Source organism: Pelmatolapia mariae, linkage group LG10_11 (genome assembly GCF_036321145.2).
Source record: "Pelmatolapia mariae isolate MD_Pm_ZW linkage group LG10_11, Pm_UMD_F_2, whole genome shotgun sequence".
In the NCBI taxonomy this organism is placed as follows: domain Eukaryota; kingdom Metazoa; phylum Chordata; class Actinopteri; order Cichliformes; family Cichlidae; genus Pelmatolapia; species Pelmatolapia mariae.
In genome coordinates this window covers 28,378,999-28,402,151 of record NC_086236.1, presented here as the reverse complement: position 1 = coordinate 28,402,151, position 23,153 = coordinate 28,378,999, and the positions used below count along the sequence as shown (strand labels likewise).

The window sequence follows — 23,153 nt, the reverse complement described above, 5'->3', positions numbered from 1 at the left end:
TAAGAGGCAATGTATAGTTTATGTTTAGAAATATGCAAATGGGTATGTTTTAATAACAAGTCAAGGTGCAGTATTAGCAACATGGACGTTTAAAGACAATTTGTACATTTCGGGAACAGATCAAGTTGCATTTTAACCACATATCAGGAAAAGTTATACATAAGGTAGCACATGTACAAAATATCCTTAACAATCAAGTTTATTGCTAACACAGTAACTAAAAATATTTAAAGCAAGCGATTGAAATACATATTTAGGGAAAAAAAACTCCTACTAAATGATTAAGTAAATTTATCTCTCTAATATCTATCATTTCCCTCAGGAAATGCTACGTTTATTATACACTATATAATGCACTGCAAGCCATATAATTGATCCCATACCCTGCAATGAAAACTGTATAGCTGAGGTATTGCAGTAAGTTTTTAGTATCCCCACTAATGGGTTAAAGCTGCATGAAAAATATGCAGGCTGAGGCTTAGCTTTTTGTGTGATAGGAACACAAAACCCAGTTTTACTTAACTCCTACACTAATACTCATTGTACAGACCTGGTAACAGGTTTTTTTTTTTTTTCAACAGTTAAATTCTTTGATGCCCACATGCACAGACAGCGTGTTCTGCATTCTTGGTTAGCATTGAACTGATGAGAAATGTCTGCAGTGAGTTCAGGTACTCAGTTGAAGGTTAGGTTTCGGACTCCTGACAGGGTGCCGACTGGAGCGCTCTTGCCTTTCAGAAGGGTGAGGGACATGATGAAGAAGCATAGGCACATGACACCCAGAATGATCATGCCTGAGATGAGTGCGATGGTCATTGTATTTGTGTGAAACACTGGAGCTTTAAGATGGGCTAAGCAGCACAAACACAAAGAAACATTCCAAAATGTAAAAATGTCTTTCACATTCTCAATGCTTTTTCTTAAGTTCATGCAAAGTGCCAAATAGCAGTGAGTGTTAAAACACTAATACCTTTTTTGTCATTCCTATGAGAAACTACACAACTTTTAATGTCAGATTGAGATATCCCGGCTCAGTATTTGATTTTCAATAACAACTAAAGCATTATACTGGCTGAACAATAAAATGAATCCTGAGGAATATAGTATGCGCAGGCATTGCAGAAGGGTATATGTTCCTGTCTAGATTATTGTGCAATCATCCAGTTAAGGAAATCCCAAAGGTTGATTCTGTTCATCTGGACATAGTATTTTCAGTTGGGGAAACATTTCATCACTCATCCAGACTTCTTCAGTCTCAGCTGGCTGCAGGTTTCACCAGCTCATAATGCAGACCTTCCCAAAGTGTGGGGCGCGCCCCCTAGGGGGGGCGCAGAGCCATTGCAGGGGGGGCACGGCATGAAAAGGGCAAAAAAAACCCCAAAACAACGCTTGGACACTGCTAGCACGGGGCACCCACACAAACGCAAAGCAGGAGATGAAGCATAGCTGAATATGTTTCCAAACCAACTTCATTCTAAGCCAAAGACTAGAAAATATGGTGAAGCATATCTTCCCTTTGGCTTCACCTGCACAAGTGCCAAGGTAGGTCTCTCCTGCATAATTGGTTTTCCCTGTGTCGGGAGCACGCGCTGGGCTCTTCAAATCACGGACAAACAGTATCCCACATTATCTTTAGTATCTTTCCAAGCTCCTTAGAGTATCCCACATTCTTGATTTTTAGTTCACAAACACTTGTGAACTAACTACTCCTGACATTTTGGAGATATTAGCTCTTTATACAGTAAAGTTACAGTGGGATACGAATAATATCAGGCTGATCCTGCCAGGATTTGTTCCCTCGGTTCAAATCACGGACAAACAGTATCCCACAGTTGTTTATGTTTTTAAACCCATTTTGCACAGAGATGCATTTTTTGAAAAATGTATTGATAGCAATGTTGAATATTATTACACAGGAAAAAAACAACTACATGTAAAATAATTACACCGTGACGCCTCTGCCTTTCTAAATAGAGGGACAGTAACTGCGTGTGTATATGTAAGCGTGTAAAACCTGAAGATAGAGACAAAATACTGTTAATCTGACTATCTGCCATTCTGCAATTCATCTCATGTAAACAATCACGTGGCGCACAGCGTGACGTGGAAAAAGGCACATACCTTTAACGTTGCATGACGAACTCCGTATTCCTCGTCCACACATAAACTCAAAAAAGGAGTTTTAAAAAATCTCCGTTTTCGGTGATTCCAAACGCCGTTTACATGTGGACGAAACAGCTGCGTTTTCAAAATCACCCGTGTACGTGCGGACGCAGCGTAAAAGAGTTAGTAGTTTATTTTCTTACTACCTGCAGATTACTTGTATTTGCTTAATTGTTTACTAAATGTTTGAGGTGTGAAATAAACCGCAATGGAGCAAAATATACGCGCGCGAGGGGGGGGGTTGAATATTTTTCTTGTAAACCAAAGGGGGGCCCAGCAAAAAAAGTTTGGGAACCACTGTCATAATGCATTTGTAGCATTGTAAGATGGTAAAAGATGTACCCTACAATGCTATAATTCAAAACATTCACCACCTCATAATGCATTTGTAGCATTGTAAAATGGTAAAAGATGTACCATACAATGCTGTGATTTCAAACATGCTGGAAATCTTCTAATGGTACTCATGGCCAGTTATCAAGGGTCATGACAATTTGCATGTTAATGATTATACAATTGATATTACAGCCCATTGTTAGTTAGTAGTGCGTTAGTTAGTCCTTTTTATAAGGCTAGGAAAATCTGCAGTCAGCTATGACTAAAGAAGTCACTTGGATGAGTAAAAATGTTTCTCCCAGTGAAAACACAAATATCTTATAACCTTTAAAAGTAGAACAACACACAAAAGCATCATACCACTTATTGAACAGAATGATAAGACTTACCCAGCTGAGAATTATTGGCTGGTATTTCATCTGTGAAAAACAAAGACATGGCATTTCAGCACACTGTAATCCATATGGTATATAGTTTCTTTCATTGGCGTGTATACAGTACATTAGACAAGGACGCCTTGTACTGTTTTGAAAATCCTAGGTCACCCAGACAAGCTTTCAACTTTAGTCAACATTTAGGCGTCAAATCTTGGATTTTGACATACACCAGTATCTTGTAATACATTGGATAATCAGTAAAAATTATTCAGCTGTGGAAATATTAGGCAAGAGTGTTATCAAACTATACCACTCCGAGTTATGATAGGCCCAGCAGTCAGGATGGCGTTTCCAGATGCAGCATTTGATCCCTTTCCCTCAGAGACATCTCTCTTTTTCCTGCTGCCACAGATCTATGAAAATATTACACAGAAAGAAAGAGTCCTCTCTCATGTGGTGTATGTTCTTATGATGAGGAATTCAGGACACAGACTGCTAATATAACCCATCGATGTTGCCAAGATATGTCTCCAATTTGATATCGGGGGAATATCTAACCCCTTATTCTGCAGTGAGGGAAATAATGATTTGATCCCCTTTGCTCACTTAAAAGAAATGAACAGTCTCTGATATTTTTGGTAGTTTTATTCTAATGGGGAGACACAGAACTAATCAATCATTCAGTTACAACTACTGTTGATCTCAGCTTGTCATCTGTATAAAGTAGACCTGTTTTCTTCCGCTCTAGTTGCTCCACCACCATGGGCCAGACCAAAGAACTGTCAAATGTTGTCCGGGACAAAGTTGGAGACTCACACAAGGCTGGAATGGGCTACAAGACTATCAAGTTTGAAGATTGCTGGTGCAATTATTCAAAAATATAAAATGACCATTAATCACCTTCTGTAGTTTTTATGAAACTACCATAAATATGAGAGACTAATTTTTTGAGGATGAGCAAACCTACAAATTCAGCGGGAGATCAAATATTTATTTCTTCTGCTGTACATGCATTATTCTTCACTTGTTTTACTCCATATATTATTATTGTTTAATGATGATTCATAGTGAAACATGAAATCTAGATGCTCAGGTGTCTTTCAAGACATCGTACTGTCTGAAAAATGAGGAATGTAGGCTGATAACCTGTTATATCTTGTAACTGCTGTGGCCTGACCACTGTTCAATAACAGTGCTGCTGTCTGTTAGACTCTATGGAAGGACCATTTGGAAATCTCAGTCTGTTTGGAAAGTCAGACAGTCACTTAGTCTGAAGAAATATGAATGTAATCTGGTCAACTAATTGCTTCTATGAGCAACTCTTTAGTGACAGTGGGAAGGAAAAACTCCCTTTTAATAGGAAGAAAGTTCCAGCAGAACCAGGCTCAGGGAGGGGCGGCTGTCTGCTGCGATTGGTTGGGGTGAGAAGAGGTGGACATTCATCTAACACTGCGTACTGAAGCATCAGATTAGCTCCAGCAAATCTATTACAATGAACTTTGCTGTGTAACGAATCCTTTATCACATACAGATGCTTTAAGAAATGCCCATTGTGATTAGAAGGAACGTTTCTATGAGCACCTAACTATACTTGAAGAACTGACTTTAGGAATGCTGAAGTGAAGCTGATGTTTAAATTCAAGAAACAAACTATTTCTATAATTAATATTAAATTTGATGCAATGATGCAGTATATGCTTTGTATGAAAACATAATGGAACTAGTATTTATTAATTCAAATAAATGTATACTTACCCTTTGAATGTAGAGTGAATAGAAAATACTATGAGAGGTATAAACTGTAATGGAAAAGAATGTACAGTAGAAGTACAAGTACTTCCAAATTGTGGTTAAGAATTTGTAAATGAGCTTAGGTATTTTAACCTAAGTAAGATAATTATGTCGATGGAGTTTTCCATTTTGAAATGAAGGTGACTATAACAAGATTAATGTGTTATATTTTATCCCAAGATTTTTTTTCATGTGTGAGTGTGTCAGTATCCAATCTCACTGGCATCAGCATTGCACAATCATCTGCTCGGCACAGCTTGGTGACACAGTGTAGGAAGACAGTGGACATCTTCTGGTTCTTGTGCTTTACAAAGCGGAATACTTCAAAGGCAAAACGACCCATCTGGCTCTTCCCATTCTCGAACACTGTGGTCTGGGGGTCTTTTTCACAACTAGTTCAGAAAAGCAACATTAGAGAAGACTATTAAAACATTGTCAAGGATAGTCAGAGTCAGCGTTTTACACAATCATGGGCCTGTTATTATACTGGAGTTACCTAAAGAAAAGATCGTAACGCAGGTCATCATTAGGATTTCCAGAAGGTGTGGTGTAACAGTAGTCCATTAGAATGTTCCATCTAATTTGCACAAAAATGTGATTAAAAGCAGAACAAAGGAACAGAACATGGTACAACCTGTTTTAGGATAACTGTGTTTCAGTATGCAGCCTTATGTGGAAATGGTGCCTCCAGAGCAAAGTTGTGAAAAAATTTTTTTTTCGGATACTAATGGATACTAAAACCCGTTATTGAATTAGATGCTTATTCATAACAGTAGCAATACCAATAGTGCCTTCTTTACCTCCTCTAGGTGTGACACAACTTCATAGAGCAACATTGCAGATGGGCATTCCAACAACACAACACTAAAATACTAAACAGTTATATGATAACTGTTAACTTGGCCAGTGGATACATTAATGTTCTCAGTTTAACTTAAGTTATTATTCAGATAGCAACTAATGTTATTGGTCCTACCCATCTGTAACGTTAATAGACAGTGCTGATTTTGCAGTCTAACAAAAAAGAAGTGTCTAAAAAGTGCTACGTTCTTCTTAAAGCCTCAGACTGAAACTGGCTAAACTGATCGACAACCCCCCTGCGAACTAGATCAATATCCCAGAAGGGTCATTTAATTCATGATAAAGTCCATTTAAAAATTGCTTATGTATTTTTTAGTATTGTATAAAAACAAACAATCAAGCAAAAACAAAACAAAACAAAAAAAAAAACTCCCTCTCACCCCTGGTGCATACTTGCCAACCTTGAGACCTCAGAATTAGGAAGACATTCAAAAGGGCTGTTGGGGGGGGGAGTGGTATACATGTACATTTATATACAAAAAACTTGTACTTTACAGTGTTAATTTATCGGATAAAATAAGTTAAATGTCACTGTTATTATTGTCCAGCCGGAAACAGCAGGGGTGTCCAAATTCAGAGGCTGCATCCTCCTGAGGACACGGCCTTCGCGGTCTAATTGGGCTGGGTCCTCCGAAAGCCGGGTAGGCCGGAAGTGAGCGACTGTGAAATTGGACGGTCTAGCCTTCAGAATTACGTCACGAGCTCTCTCGGTGGTGTGAAACTCTGCCGTCTACTCCTTGCTATCTAAAATAAACCCGACGCTGGCATAAATTCTCGACCATCTCACACTTCTGTTTATTACGTTTTCTGTTTGACGTTTATTCAGCTGTATCCCTTGGGAGGAACCCTCCCGAGGTATTAATACAATTTTATCTAATCTAATCTAATCTAATCTAATAATTTAAATCTCAGCCGAACTGATTCAATTTTGTTGTCCGGGTGGAAAATTGGGAGAAATTCAGGAGAATGGTGGCTCGGGAGATTTTTGGGAGGGGCACTGAAATTCGGGATTCTCCCGGAAAAATCGGAAGGGTTGGCATGTATGCGGGTGGATGGTATTTATTACAAAGTTTTAGTACAAAAGCTCTTCAGTTATCTGCACACTGGTAGGATAGAAAGAAGAAGAAGAACAACAACAACAACAATCAAATATGCCCTTTTCTTCCTTTGCTCTGAACTGATTCAGCTAATTGCAGTAAGTGAAATCATTTCTTGTGCAGGAGGAAGAAAATTGTGGTTTGGTCTATAGCTAAATTGTGGACACTACTTTATTTATTTACTGATTGCAATGGTACAAAAGCACAATGGTGAAATGCAAACTGTGTCCAGGAGAAAAATATGATTCAGTACTTGATAAATAAACCCTTGTTGACAAGCACAAAAGTAAGACATTTCTGTAGTTGGTCACCTGGTTTGCATACATCAAAGGAGGGATTTTGGCCTATTCCTCTATGCAGAAACTTGCACATGTCCTTAGGTTACTTGGTTGCCACTTGGCAACTCAAAGCTTCAACTTCCTCAACTGCTTCCTTTTCTCCCCTCCTTTGTTGTCATGATGTTGTGTTTTTGGTCATTGTCATGCTGGAAGACTCATCCATGATTCATCTTTAGTGTTCCGGTTGGGGGAAGGACGTTCTCATCCAAGATTTTACAGTCTATTGGCTCGTTAATGTGGTGAAGTCATCCATTAGCAGAAAAACAGCCCCACAGCATGACTACCAGATGATCCGACGCGATGTCTATCCCTGTCCTGTAGCTTGACTGTACCTTCTTTAGGTGATATTTAGTATTTTGCTTCCTCCAAACACGGTGTGACAAGTTGATGCCAAAGAGCTTGAGTTTGTTTTCATCCTACCACAGCACTTTGTCCTAAGTCTTCTCTGAAACATTTAGATGTTCAAGGCTGTCTTGAGCAGGGTGAGCAGGTGTAGGCAATGCCAGACCTGTCCAATACAGTGCAGTGTGTTCCCAATTATATTTTTGGTGACTGTGGTTCCAGCTGCCTTCACATTATTAACAAGTACATAGTTTTGGGCTAATGTCCCATCTTTCTCATGATCCTCCTCACCCCATGAGACAACAACTTGTATGGAGCTCCAGACCGAGGGTGATTGATGGCCTTTCTTCCATATCTAAATAACTGCACCAGCAGTTGTCACCTTCTTATCTAACTTCTTGCTGATGGTCATTTGAGCCCCGTGCAGATCTACAGTCTTGCTCATGACAAACTCTAACAGCTCTTTGGTCTTCTCCATGGTAGTAGAAGAAGTTGGAATTAAAGATTTTGATTCTGTGGGCAGGTGTGCTTTATAAACATAATAAGCTGACTATCTGTAATTGATTGATGGTCTGTATCTGTTTCTGAAACTAATTAATTGATTGTAATCTAATCTCTGGGAGCCAGAATTTTATCTAGATTGTAGGGATTCAAATGCATACTTAACTCAATTATATGAAAATCCATTTATAATTTTATGTAATGTGGGGATTTTTTTCTGGATTTTTGGTTAAAATCTTATATAGGAAACTATTCCGCGTGGATCTCCAAAAGTTGGTTCTCTTAATCTGGACGTAGCTTTTTAAGTGGGAGAAACGTTTCGTCACTCATCCAAGTGACTTCTTCAGTCTCAGCTGACTGCAGGTTTCCCCAATCTTATAAACCAGGGGTAGGGAACCTTTCTGATGATGAGTGCCATCTAAAATTTCCTCAGAAGTCAATGTGCCATTTGATTACATTAGCAATAAATTTAATAACGCTCTATATTAACAGTTACACACTATATAGAACAACTTTATAGAATTATATTTGTTCACAGATGTTTGCAGCTATCAGCGAATAGTTATCAGCTATTTTGAAACAAAAAAAGAAACTTTTTATCCATAACAAGAACTCCATAACAGCAAATGAACTGTACAACAGAAAATGCAAATGCTATTTGTGGTCTCCTCACAACAGGGATCAGAAAAATAAACTGGGCCAATATGGCATGTTTGTTAATATAGAGATACACATGTTAATCTGATCTCTGGTCTCCCACTCGCAGAGACACAGGTCTCTGAGTGTCCAGCATTCAGACAGCTACGTGAGGACACTCTTCGTGTGAGAGAAAATCTGCTCACACAGATATGTAGAACCAAATACTGTCAAGGCCTCTGCAATGTTCTGAAGATAGTTAATCTTATCAGGTAGTGATGTCCAGCAGGTGAAAATGCAAGCTCCATGAACACGCACAGCTGTGGATTCCAGCTGCGTTCGTAGTTCTGCAAACTTTGACCCCCACAGAGTCAAGGTTTTCAGTTCAATCAGCTGCATTTCGATGTCACATTAACTGGCATTAACTCAGCCAATTAATGCGAGACAAATCCATCTGCTCATTAAAGCTTTCTGGTTTGATCAGAAAAGAAAACATTGGTCCATACACCTGAAAGTCCCAAAAACCCATTGTGAATTCTGTCTCGAATCTACGAATGTATCTGTGTATTTCCGTGGTGCTGATGCTGCGCTGAGCGGACAGCTCCTGAAGCATTTGAAGTGTTGGAATGTGGAAATTTCAACATCGCTTGAAAAAACTGCCAGCTAGCAACGTCCCTCTTAAGGGTAGGCTAAGTTATTTTTAGCCAATTTCAAGTTGAATCTGGTAGTTGGGGTTGTTAGCTAAGATACTGTCATTAAGAAGCGGCACAACTAATGTGTCTATGCGAACTAATTTGCAATGTGCACCGCTGGCCCGGCCATTTATTTTGTAATGCACCTTCTCAGATTAATTCACTACGTGTCGTGCCCAGGGCTGGACTGGGACAGCAAATCAGCCCGGGCATTTTGACTAGAGACCGGCCCACCTGGTATTGTAGGAAAAGCCATAAAGCCTTTGAATGAAAACAAACGCTGTTGTGACAATGATGTACACTGTCTTGTTGGTATATGTATGATTTCTATACATTTTACATCAGATAAAAACTTTGGTTGTAAGATTCAGACAATTATTTATTAAAAGTGAGTAACTAACCTTATGAATAAAATAAAGTTCACTATCAGTAACATCATAGCACCCACCCAGCTGTATAGCAACTCCGTCATGCTAGCTAGTACGCAGTACGAGTTATTGTAACTGACTGTAAAAAGTCAGCACAACAAAAATAACTGCTAACTCCACCTAAACTTGGTTTATATCTGACCCAGATAGACTGCAGGTCATAACTTCTTACCTGAAGATCAGTTCACCTGACACTCGGACCAGTGGCCGCCTCGGGTCTCTCCTTCTCCTGCCTCCCCTTTCCCTCATTCACCTGCTGGCCTCTGTGGAAGCTCCGCCATAGCCACCACCAAACAACTGACTTATTTTTACACATCGGCCACCATCTGGCCAATCCACCACCTTTCATTGTTTATACCGTTACAAAAAAATAATCATCGGCCCATAAAAACGAAAAATCGCCATCCGGTATGCCCGATGGCCAGTCCAGCTATGGTCGTGCCATCAGTTAACCCTTCGCGTGCCAGCTGTGGCACGCATGCCCAGGGTTGCCGACCCCTGTTATAAACAGTACATTTGCATAATGACTGAAACCAGCCCACTGAGGAACAATGGGCCGGGAGGTCACCTTCATCATGATTAGTCAAATTCTCATGACCATTGATCAACAACCACTGATCAATGGCCATGAGTACCATTCACAGAGAGTTGGGGAATGGCTGCAATCACAGCATTGTAAGATGGTGAAAGATGTACCCTTGGTCTTTCCCTTTTCGCGTAAATGGCCTCCTTGACTCCACGCTCAAACCAGCGTTCCTCCCTGTCCAGGACGTGTACATCCTCATCATTGAAAGAGTGTCTACTGGCCTGACGAGGTAGCTCTTCTGTGTTGTGCCATCTGCTTCGAAAGGGGTTGTTTGGTTTCCCTGATGTATAAATCTTGGCAATCCTCCTGGCACTTAACAGCATACGCTATGGCTACATTCACACTGCAGGTCTTTATGCTCAATTCTGATTTTTTGATCAAATCTGATTTTTTTTTTCTCCTTGTTCACACTACAAATAAAATGTGACAGCAAACGCGCTATAGTGTGAACCCTCAGTGGCCCGCATGCGCAAAAGAAGACGTCACACACAACGCGCTCTGTTTAGACCCAGACCAAACAGTACCGTTTGACTGATGGCCCTGGTCTTTAAGTCTGACGTCACTAGCCTTGTCTGGGCTCAACTCCAGTGCGGGTCCATAAATCAAACAATCACTGTGGCATCACTGAGAGTTGAAAAACTGTCTCAAGTCTTTCATCTGAAATAAAATGATCAGTGTTCTGCTCTACCAGGTGTAACAATTAATTTTAACATCCAGGCATCCATGAAAATGCAATTTATGACATTTAACGGAGCTAGAAATTAGCAGGAAGTTAGCTCACTAGCTTCCTTCTAAATACTAATAATACCAATAATATAGCATGTCTTGACTGAGGGATTTTGGAAACAAATTCAAATGTACAGCTCTGCTATCACTTCCGACATAAATGAAGACAGAAAACTAAACAGCATTGACGTTTGTAGGGTTACTGAAGTTTGGCTAGCTGTTATATAACGATGTGCTACGTGACCGCTAGCGACACGGCTGTGTGAGCATAATATAAACACGCTTTTTTCAACTCGATAAAAGTTAATGTGAGGATTCTCGGTGGTCGGGAAAAAATGTAATTGCATGGCAGGATGCTGTAAATAGACCAAACCTCAGCCAGGAGAACAACTGAGATAATCCATCCACAATACCGGGTTAGTCATTCATATACTGCTGCATGGGCTGGGTTGTACTTACATCGTAAGGTTTTAAAAACTGAGCTTTAAAAAGATTAGTGTTAATAAAAGCCGAGAGAGGCTGACAGTGATCACTGATTGTTTTTAGGAGCTTTTTGAAATTAAATAGAAGAAGATACAAAACATTAAACATGTTAACAACACAAAAGCCATATTAAACGCAGACTACTTTGGGCCCGGAAGCAGGATTCGTCACGTCATCACTTAAAGACCGGATAAAGACTTGTTTCGGACTTAACATTTCCCAGTTTTGTTTTAAGTTATTTTGTTATTTTGTTATTTTCATATGGCCTAATAATTATCCTTATTGCTGTTTTAGAGAGGAGTGGTGCTTCAAAGGATAGTTGCAGATTTCTGTCAGAATCTGCAGATTATACAGTACAAATAAAATGTTCACGTTTCTCCAGCATTGTCTTCCCAACAGTTTCACTAACATCTACACTGGATGGCCAGGAAGCGTTCACATTGTCTTCTCGGGCGCTTCTCCGGCGCTGATAATTGGCGTCTGTCTTGTGTCAGCAACGTAAAAGACGGATTTAATGCAACATGACCATTCAAACAGCAGTCGCTTTCTAAAACATCAGATATGTATCGGATTCAGTACCACATACGAAAGTGACCCAGGTCGGATTTGAAAATATCAGATTTGTGCTGTTCACACTGTCATACCATGATCGGATATGGGTTGCATAGGGTCAAAAAAGTCAGATTTGATGCGCTTTCGCCTGCAGTGTGAACGTAGCCTTAGTTACTCTGTTTGTGCTGGGGGACCCCATCCTTGGGGTGGACCAATTTTTGGCGCAGCGTGTTTTGGGGTTTAAAAGCCACAGGGGGATAACTACAGGTTTTCTCTTAGTCAGCGGTTGTCCTTCTCTCCTGGATCGGCTGGAGCTTTCTTTAGGCGCCTTCCCAGCTTTGACAAATGTCCAGCTGCGATAACCACATTTCCTCAGGGCCTACTTGATGTGATGTTCTTCTGCTTCCCTGGCCACTGTGTCTGTGGGGATGGTGTTGGCTTTATGTTGTTTATGCTCCAGTGGACGATGAGAGTCAAACCTTAAATACAGATCCGTATGCTTAGATTTCTGGTACACATCAGCTTTTAGATGTCCCCATTACTGATGGAAATCTTACAGTCTAAGAAGGCTAAGCTGTCACTTTTCATATCCTCCCTGGTGAATATGATGTGTCAGTCCACCGAGTTAATATGATCCGTGAATTGTGGTAGGTTTCTGTTTCTGCCTGTAGAACTGACCCTTGTATGTGAAACAGGTGGAATGCAGACACAGTTCCAAAAGAAAACACACTTGGTTGATGCTGAGAGTGGTCCTGTTGCTGAGGTTGGGGTCATCCTAAGCAAGATATTCCGTGTGTATATAAAACAGGTCCGTTGCTCTGAACCATAGTAAAGGGACCTCTAGTTAATACGTCGGGTTCCATGTCTGGCTGAAAACTAGCTTTATTTTGTTGTCTGAGTCAACTTTGAGAGACAGAGAGAGGCATTGAAAGGCTGATCCAAAGGAACTTATTGTTTCGGAGGAAAACATGTACACAGTATACAGTCGAGTCTTGATAGCTTACGTACAACTGGGCTCGTCAGGCGCTTCTTTTGGCTGCAGTGGTCATTATTATATTTACATGCTTCCATCTCCCATTTCTGGTCGTTGACAACCTGTACTTTTCGACTCTCCTTTCCCTCCCTTCCTTGCACTTATAGACACATAACGGGTTTGGCAGTCCATTCTCCCTGCAGCACGGACTACACTGCCTATGAGGCTACATTCTTTACGGCTATGCCTATAACACTCTGCCTTCATATTAAATAACTTTTTGAATAATAATTTAAAAAAAATCTTTCTTCACGTCATTATGCAAGTAGAGGTGACATGGGCCACAAGATTGAGACACAGGTATTAGAGCCTCTTAATGCGTGTTTTGTTTGGGTTTCCACGGGCTTGGAATTACCAAAAATAGAGAGGGCATAGCCTAACATATGAAACAGGAAAAGACCACTGTGGCGGAGGTGTGGTCCCGGGCGCGGCTGCAGGGGAGGAGTGGCGCAGTGAGCTCGATGGGGCGGTGCTGGAGAGGCAGGTGAGAACAGCTGATGGCGTTTGGACTAATGACAGTTTTCCTGCCTTTTTAGTGAGACGGGAGAGGAGCGGAAAGGAGGCCGGGACTCAGCTGAGACCGGAGCTGTCAGACTGTGTGCTGTCATAACAAACATGAATCTATAAATAAACGTGGCCGCTGGCGACAAAGTACTCTGCGTGTGTGTACGTGTGTGGAGTGTATTTCACAGTGGTGCCGGAACCCTCTTTACGTGGGGATGTCTGACCCACATGTTGCGCCGCCCGCCCAGCCTTTGCAGTTCTTGGCGCAAATGCTGGCGGAGATGGCGAAAATGAGCCAGGATCAGGCGGCGGCCCAGCGCGATCACCTGGCCAAGCTGCAGGAGCAGGCAGGCCGGCAGACCCAGGTTCTGGAGCGGCTGGTTGGCGTGGCCGCGCCGCCGAGAACCCCCCCGCTGTCGGTGGCGGTGCCCCGGATGGGCGACGGGGACGACCCCCAGGTTTTCCTGGAGACTTTTCGTGCCACGGCGGAGGCCTGCCAGTGGCCGCAGGTGGAGTGGGCTCCGCGTTTGCTTCCTCTGCTGTCAGGGGAGGCTCAGACGGCGGCCCTGAGTCTGCTGCCGACCTCGCGGAGCAGCTTCCAGGATGTGAGCCGGGCGGTGGTGGACAGGATGGGGCTCACCCCGGAGGATCATCGCCGGCGGTTCCGAGCCTGTCGGCTGACCGCGGAGGACCGGCCGTTTTCCTGGGCCCGGAAGCTACACGACGCGGCGGTGCGCTGGCTGCAGCCGGGTTCATCGGAGGGAGAGACGCTGCTGGTGGACAAGGTGGTGCTGGAGCAGTTCGTGGAGGGGCTGCCGGTGGAGACCGCGAGATGGGTCCGGTGCCACCGTCCCGCGAGTCTGGAGGTCGCGGTGACATTAGCGGAGGACCATCTTGCCGCCGGAGCGGGGGAGCCCGGGGAAGGCGGCCGGAAACCGGGCAGACATGCCCCAGTACTGGCACCAAGGCGCCGGGTACCTGCGCAGGCAGAGCGGGCGCCTGTGCTAAGCCCCACTAATCCTTTTGCTTCGTTTGTGCCTTCCCAGGGATCAGACATGAGCAGTGCCGCCCCTGAGCCACGGAGAGCGGCACAGACGCCGGGGCAGGAGTGCTGGAAGTGCGGGCAGCCGGGACACCTGAGGAGGGACTGTCCTCTGATGGAGGTGGGGCAGGTGTTTCGCGTTGCCGGTGCCCCAGCGCCCTCTCCCGGTCCAGGAGGGACGTACAGCATTCCGGTAAGGACTCGAGGGGGTATACGCCATGCTTTGGTGGACACGGGCTGTATGCAGACCCTCGTGCACCAAAGCTTGGTTCGCCCCGGGGCATTGTTGGAGGCAGATTGGGTGGAGGTGAAGTGTGTTCATGGTGACGTGCACAAGTATCCCATAGTGCCGCTGTTATTAAAGTATAAGGGCAAAACGCATAGAGTGTCAGCTGCAGTTAGCCCGCGGCTGTCACATCCCCTAATTCTGGGCACGAATTGGCCGGGGTTTCATCATCTGTTAGGGCAGTATGCGGGGATGCGATCACGACCTTTAGTAGCATGTAGCGTCTGCGCGGCGCTCAGTGGTGACGCGGGGTCGTCCGACACTGACTCCGGGGAGGGGGAGACGGCGGGTCCTTCATGGGAGGCCCCGCCGGCTCCGGCAATTTCCCCCATGGGTGATTTCCCACTGGAGCAGTCTCGTGATGACACCCTGCGCTCAGCCTTTGACCAAGTGATTGAGATTGATGGTCACGTGGTGCGCCCTGAAGCCGTGCGGACCTACCCGCGATTCATTTTATTAAAAGATAGGTTGTATCGAGCGAGTCGTGACGCTCGCACGGAGGAAACACACGCCCAGTTGTTAGTGCCACAGGGCCGCCGGGAAACGATTTTCCAGGCGGCTCACTATAACCCTATGGCGGGGAATATGGGTTATGGAAAAACTCTGGAGCGAATAACGGACCGATTCTATTGGCCGGGCATCCGCGCGGATGTGCGCCGCTGGTGCGCGTCCTGCCCGGACTGCCAACTGGTTAATCAGCCGGCCATACCAAAAGCGCCTTTGCGCCCACTCCCACTCATAGAGGTCCCGTTTGAGCGCATTGGCATGGACCTCATCGGGCCGTTTCACCGGAGCGCACGCGGCTACCGCTTTGTATTAGTCCTGGTGGATTATGCAACGCGGTACCCGGAAGCAGTCCCGCTGCGCAACATCTCTGCAAAGAGTGTGGCGCAGGCACTGTTTCAGGTCATCTCCCGAGTCGGTATCCCGAAAGAGATACTGACTGACCAGGGCACGTCGTTCATGTCTCGCACACTGCGGGAACTGTACGAATTATTGGGCATTAAATCCATTCGGACCAGCGTCTACCACCCTCAGACGGATGGGCTGGTGGAGCGGCTGAATAAGACTTTAAAGTCCATGATTCGTAAGTTCATTACTGAGGATGAACGCAATTGGGATCACTGGCTAGACCCTCTGTTATTTGCAGTGAGGGAGGTGCCCCAGGCCTCCACGGGATTTTCTCCCTTTGAACTGCTGTTCGGCAGGAAGCCGCGTGGGGTGCTCGACCTGATTAAAGAAAGCTGGGAGGAAGGTCTGAGCCCCGCTAAGAATGAGATTCAGTACGTGTTGGACCTGAGAGCAAAACTCCACACTTTGGGGAGGTTGTCACGGGAGAATTTGCTCCAGGCTCAGCAGCGTCAGCAACGCCTGTATGACAGAGGGGCTAGGCTCAGGCAATTTTCACCGGGAGACAAAGTGCTTGTATTACTCCCTTCTTCCAGCTCAAAGTTGCTCGCCAAGTGGCAAGGGCCCTTTGTGGTCACACGGCGAGTTGGGGACGTTGACTATGAGGTCGCTCGGTCGGACAGGGGAGGGGCCACGCAGATTTATCACCTCAATCTCCTTAAAGCGTGGAGAGAGGCTGAAACCGCTGCTCTGGTAAGCCTGATTAAGGAGAGAGATGAGTTGGGGCCGGAGGTACCAAATTCCATCATTCCCGCCTCCCTCCCTTGTGATGACCATCTCACGCAGGCTCAGAGAGCGGATGTTGTCGCGTTACAACAGCGTTTTGCGGATGTGTTCTCCCCCCTGCCCGGCCGAACGGCTCTCATTGAGCACCATTTTGAAACGCAGCCTGGCGTGACGGTCCGTTCACGGCCCTACAGGCTCCCTGAGCATAAGCGACAAATTGTTCAGAGGGAATTGGCAGAAATGCTGAAAATGGGAGTGATAGAAGAGTCGCACAGCGCCTGGTGTAGCCCCATCGTTCTTGTGGTAAAGAAGGATGGGTCTATACGGTTCTGTGTCGACTATCGTAAGGTGAATGAGGTGTCACGCTTTGATGCTTATCCCATGCCCCGGGTCGACGAGCTCCTGGATCGGTTGGGCACGGCCCGTTTTTTCACGACACTGGATTTAACCAAGGGCTACTGGCAGATTCCCTTGTCTGCCGAGTCCAGGGAGAAAACGGCCTTCTCCACTCCGTACGGTTTGTACCAATTCGTTACGCTTCCTTTCGGCTTGTTCGGAGCCCCGGCCACCTTTCAACGCCTCATGGACCGGGTGCTGCGTCCGCACGCTGCATATGCTGCTGCCTACTTGGATGACGTGATCATCCCCAGCGACACCTGGGCGGAGCATGTGCAGCGGGTGGCCGCGGTCCTGGAGTCCCTGAGGAGGGCGGGGCTCATGGCCAACCCGAAGAAGTGTGCGGTTGGACGGAGTGAGGTGCAGTATCTGGGGTACCACTTGGGGGGCGGGCAGGTGCGTCCACAGGTGGAGAAGACGGCGGCTATCGCATCCTGCCCGCGCCCCGAGACTAAAAAGGAGGTGAGACGGTTTCTGGGGCTGGCAGGTTACTATCGTCGTTTCGTGCCGGGGTTTGCGCAGCTGACCAGCCCCTTGTCCGATCTCACCCGGAAGGGTGCTCCAGATCTGGTTCAGTGGACGGGGCCGTGCCAGGCGGCGTTTGTGCAGATGAAAAAGGCTCTCTGTGGAGAGCCGCTGCTTCACACTCCTAACTTTTCCCTCCCTTTTGTTCTGCAGACTGACGCCTCGAACAGAGGGCTGGGGGCTGTTTTGTCCCAGCAGGTAAGGGGGGCCGACCGTCCCGTCCTTTACATCAGCCGGAAGCTGACGGAGCGTGAAAGCCGGTACAGCACCGTGGAGAAGGAGTGCTTGGCTATCCGGTGGGCGGTCGACTCCCTTCGTTATTACCTCCTGGGGCGCTCGTTCACCCTCTGCTCGGACCATGCCCCGCTGCAGTGGCTCCACCGCATGAAGGATGCCAACACCCGGATCACCCGGTGGTATCTGGCTTTACAGCCCTTTAAGTTCAAGGTGGTCCATAGGCCGGGGGCGCAGATGGCTGTGGCCGATTTCCTCTCTCGCTCGCGGGGGGGGGAGTAGGTTCGGCCGGACGGCTCCCCGGCCTCAGTCGGGCGGTGGGGGTGTGTGGCGGAGGTGTGGTCCCGGGCGCGGCTGCAGGGGAGGAGTGGCGCAGTGAGCTCGATGGGGCGGTGCTGGAGAGGCAGGTGAGAACAGCTGATGGCGTTTGGACTAATGACAGTTTTCCTGCCTTTTTAGTGAGACGGGAGAGGAGCGGAAAGGAGGCCGGGACTCAGCTGAGACCGGAGCTGTCAGACTGTGTGCTGTCATAACAAACATGAATCTATAAATAAACGTGGCCGCTGGCGACAAAGTACTCTGCGTGTGTGTACGTGTGTGGAGTGTATTTCACAACCACTTATTTCAACAAAGTAACTGTATTCTGAATACCACCTTTTTAAACGGAATGTAGTAAGTCATATATTTTGTATTTTAAATACGAACATGTATTCCGTTACTCCTCAACACTGACTATAAACGAACATGAAAATTAAAAATTAGAGACTTTATACTTAAGAACATCTACAAATTCAGCAGGGGATCAAATAATTATTTCCCCCCACAGCAGGAGCTGTGCAAATTAAAAAAAAAAATTGACACAGAAGATTGCGTAATCACTCCTGGAGTAGTTATAGACTAAGCTCAAAGTTCAAACTCAGTTGCAGGTGTTGTTTCTTTGTACTCTGTTAATTTGGATTTTAAAAAAAAAAAGTTTGCAAAACTGTGATTTGGCAGCTGATAAACAAAGAGAAGTGCTGTTTTTTTCACAATGTATAGTATTAAATATATATTTTTATAACCCCATTTACTGTTCACACATACAGTATGTAAGGGGATCCCTTAGTGGGTCTGTATTACTAATGACATTATTTCTTTTAATGAAGAAAAACAGATAAGATGCTGCTAATATATTTTACTTTAGCTAACCAAAAAATGTGTTAACATTTTATATATTTATTTATTTTTGCACCAGTTAGTTAAGAGGTTTTAGGCTTTTTGTATTCTGATAACAAACAATTAGAAATAACATAAATGTAGCCTTTTATTTTATGATGAGAGACCATTTTCTTAGCTGTTTATACAGTTAAGGGTCACAGGGTGCTGGAGCCTATCCTAGCTTTCAGAGCGCAAAACAGAATTATCAGTTAACCCAACATGCGTGTGTGTGTGTTTGTTTGTGTGTATGTTTGGGGGTGGGGGGGGGGGGGGTGTCATGTATCTCATCTGATGACAGAAGCTAAGCAGAGGTGGGCCTGATTAGTACTTTGATATGAGAACACTTAAGAATACTAGGTAATGTAAGCTGGACGTCTGTTGCTCAGGAGGTACAGAAGGTCATCTACCAATCAGAAGGCAGAACACTGAATCCCAAGTTGCTCTCCAATACAATCATTGAAGTGTGAACATTAGATGGTAAATGAGGCATGTTGTATAAAGAGGTTTGAGCGCTAAACTAGAAAAATACTATATAAGAATCAGTTCATTTACAATAAATAATGTCGATGTATTATTTTAACATATTCAGTGCTTTTATGCACAGATGAAAGTCATCATGTATCATAGTTTAATGAGTCACCGTGTGGGTGGCATATTTAGGCTGAAAGGCTACATTGTGACTGAATACCTTCTATCCAGATTAGTGGCTTTTACAGCTGCAAATATGCGTGTCTTCAGGGTCAGTCCTGCCATTGGGATGGACAACTGCTGAATATATGATGAGTCCTGTAATAAAAAGCAAATTGTCATTTAAGCATAGATGTGATATTTCATGGCTCTTCTCGTCCACCCAACTGACAGTGATTTATTTGCTTATTAGACATTTATTTTCTAAATAATTCGATGTAGCCCTAGTGTTTAATTCAAGTGGATTTAGGGTAAGAGTAAGAGTAAATTTAGTATACGTTTGTATAATTACAGTATTAGCAATAATTTGCTTTTTACATCAACTGTATAACAAGAATTTCTGTGAATCTGGCATCATCCTTCTTTTGTACATGGACAATTGATGCATACATCTGTAAGAGGTAGAGATCAACTTTACATAGATGCAGAGTTTCTTTATGTTCACTTTATGCATACAAGTGTGGCTTTATCTCTGGCGCAACAGACTAAGATCACCTGTACAACACAGATGAACATTTATAACTCACTGTTGTGAACTTACATTATAAAGCAGGAGATTCAACGTGCTAATAAAAGTGCCATTGCTTTCCTTCACTGAGATTGCAGCTGATGACCTTCAGTCAAGATAAAGGAAAAAAGAAGTAAGTACCTAAAACATTATGAAAGTTAACAGTAATTAAGGTAGCATCAGTATTTTAAAAATACATTTTTATATTAAAATTTACATAACATTGAGGAATCCTTCTCTTTAAAACCATGCCTATACATCACTCTTTCAGGTTAACATATACACTTTCCTGACCAAACATTTCCAATATCTCCTTTTAGAGGTTAATATATGTAATCTGAATTTGACTTTTTTTTCTAGTTGTGGGGCTGAGGACTTAAAATCTGGAAATATGTAACAAACTGTGTTTGGGTTGTATTTCATGAAAACAACAACAAAAACTTCTGTTGTATTGTGTGGAACTTAATAACTTATTATAAATTTTCATTATTATTATTAGTATTGTTTTTATTATTATTGTTATTATTATTATTATTTATTGTTATTATTAACTTATTATTAAACTGCTTCTTTTTTTGTCTGCCAATTGATATAATGATTGAAACTTACATGTATATAGGATCACGGTATCAAACAAGCTTAAAGGTGTGAGTGAGACTTACGAGGCCAGCTGTGTATTGTTGACTAGGTATTCCAATGGGTAGCTGCAGCTAAACTTGTACAGCAGACCTGGCAGGTAGCTGATGATGGTTGGAGGGTCTGGTGTATCAATATACCCTGATATGTTTCCAATCTGCACCAGGGACAGGTTCCCATAAGCATTGGGTCCTTGAGCAGTTGACACCTGTAAGCAACACCAGTGTGAGTAAAATTCTTGCTCCAGCTCTTTTACTAAGATAAGAAGGGTTGGACATCGTGCAGGATAAAAAGAAAAGTTCTCAAGATCAAGAAAAGCTTGATTGAAGTATATGTGTGTGTGTGTATATATATATATATATATATAATGTGTGTGTGTGTGTGTGTGTGTGTGTGTGTGTGTATGTATAATTTAGTAAGAGCAGTTAATACAAAAAAGAAAAAGTTTTTCCTACCACCAAAGAATTACCACAGGACTCAAGTGTTGCCAGGCTGATGCTAAAGATTACAACAGTGGGGAAGGTGTTGTTATTGATAAAGCCTCTGCAGTGGGCGTCTCCATGGCGACCATTAAGGGCTAGGTCGGTGTCAGTGTAGCCAGAGAAGAGAACAGGGCAAAAATTGATCTTGAGGGTAATGGTCTGGACCCCACAGTATACACTGATATCTCTCTCAGCTGGAAAAGAAGCCAAAAAAATCTAATGTACATAAATATGTACATAAATTGTGTATTTTACAATAGTACATTTTCCCCCAAAAAAGAAAGATTTAACTTCTGGGATTACAGTCTGTAACATTTAGTTTTGTATGTCATAATACTGGTGTCCAAAAAACTTATCATCTCATCTTTGGAACATGTAGGCAGTCCAAAAGAATTTTTTTCACATTTTTAGAATGTTAACATAATTTCTATTCAGTTATTCACAAAACAAAAGTCTTTAAGTCCTCACCAGGGAAGCGGCTGTGAAAATTTGCATCACAGTTGTATCCATTGAATTGAGCTCCAACTGAAAAGGCCTTACTAAACATTAAAAAAATGACAAATATATGTTCCATTTCAGCACCTGAAACAGATCAATAATGTAATGTGAATAATCCAATCAACGCCATTTGTTTTATATTGTGGGGTCAAGACCTTGTAAAGACCTTACATTATAAAGTGCACCGAGGCAACTGTTGTTGTGAATTGCCACTATATAAATAAAACTGAATTAAAATTCATTTTTCACTTTAGAAAATACAACGTCTCATGTAGGAAGACAGAAAGTAAAATCTGTTTTACATGCACTAATGGCAGGAGGGAAGATTAACAGTTTTCCTTAAGTTGAACATTTTTTATATTCCTACCAAATACATTCACTGAGCACCCACAGCTTTGGCAAGTTATAAGAAACTGATACAGTTTTAAATGAGGCCTCAGTGACAATTACAATGATTGAAAGTCCTCTGGAAACTGCTAAATTAAAACTAGTTTGTAGCAGATTATGTAGTTAGTAAAACCCTCACCTACAAAAGCACACAGTTGTTCAGTGAGAGGGAGAACTACTCACCCTGGTTCCTGGCAGCCAGCAAGTGAGCGGTTCTCCATAAGCCTGGGACAGATGATGGAGTGGTCTGCACAGCATCCCTACCTGACAACTAGAAACAGAACTCATGAGCAGGAGGGAAAAAGGGACCGTACACATAACAGATTCATTATTTGAACGTGTCAACAAAAAGGGTTGTCTGGATTGAACATGGGAAAGTCCATCAAAACTGAATGTGTTATACAAATCCTTTCACATCCACAGAAATATGAGCAGGTTTTGAAGTTTCCCACTCATATCCTTTCGGCCCAATCTGGCTCTGTCACTGCTCACAAATGGTTTGACGCTGCATGAGGTCCAGGAGCTGTGGGGGGTGGGGGGGTGTTGAATTATCTTTTCATCGCTTCAGTGGCCTTGGCCTGCTGACTGAGCCATTCCTTTCTCTCTAGGCCAGTCAGGGAGTGCAAAGCCCACTGTGCGGGCCTTTGGCCCAGGGAATCCATGCTTTTTCATTCTTTGTCTGCTGCAGTTCTCAGTCAACACAACAGCAGGCAATCTGCTAGGTGGGGCTGCAAGCTGCCTGTGACTGCATACCTGATCCCAAATTTTGATTCCTGGTCACAGGACTCTCACCACATGGCAAAGTAAAACAAAGCTAAATTTGTGGAGTTTCATGGGATTAGCCAGTTCTCTCTCTATCAGCTTCCATATGGTCAGCAGCGCAAACAGAGGACACACAGGAAATATGAATATAAATGTATGTGGAACACGAGGACAGGACATTGCAGTTTGAATTTTTAGGAAACTTCTCACTCTAGGCCTATTGGGGGGAAAAAAGGACACATGTTTTAGTGCTAAAGCTAAAAAGCATTCTTCTTTTGCACAAATTAATCTGTTTAATCAGGTGTAGTCTGCTGAGTTGTCTGACCTTCATACTTCTTCAGTCCACAAAATATCTTGTTGAGGCTGTACATTAGGAACTCTGCAGCTAAGAAAAAAAGTCTTTGTTCTTGTGATTCCTTGGGCTTTTTGAGA

The 23,153-nt window shown here is 43.6% G+C and overlaps 1 protein-coding gene across 1 annotated transcript; it reads right to left on the bottom strand.

Moving 5' to 3' along the window:
- Positions 1 to 675: 675 nt before the first annotated feature.
- On the bottom strand, positions 676 to 21,648 carry zpld1a (zona pellucida-like domain containing 1a). Its single transcript, XM_063484746.1, has 10 exons — positions 21,543 to 21,648; positions 21,048 to 21,268; positions 20,619 to 20,800; positions 19,990 to 20,062; positions 19,450 to 19,547; positions 5,164 to 5,244; positions 4,888 to 5,059; positions 3,187 to 3,289; positions 2,889 to 2,918; positions 676 to 851 (listed from the first exon to the last, which is right to left on the bottom strand). The coding sequence occupies exons 1-10, from the start codon at positions 21,646 to 21,648 to the stop codon at positions 676 to 678; spliced, it is 1,242 nt and encodes a 413-aa protein (XP_063340816.1).
- Positions 21,649 to 23,153: the final 1,505 nt, after the last annotated feature.

Bases quoted from the DNA above. Each gene is read 5' to 3' on its own strand.
- zpld1a (XM_063484746.1), bottom strand. From the start codon at position 21,648: ATGGAACATATATTTGTCATTTTTTTAATGTTTAGTAAGGCCTTTTCA. The intron at 21,269-21,542 runs GTGAGGACTTAA...CTTCTTTTCCAG, and splicing joins TTTTCACAGCCGCTTCCCTG to CTGAGAGAGATATCAGTGTA. The intron at 2,919-3,186 runs GTATAGTTTGAT...TGTTTTTCACAG, and splicing joins GCCTATCATAACTCGGAGTG to ATGAAATACCAGCCAATAAT.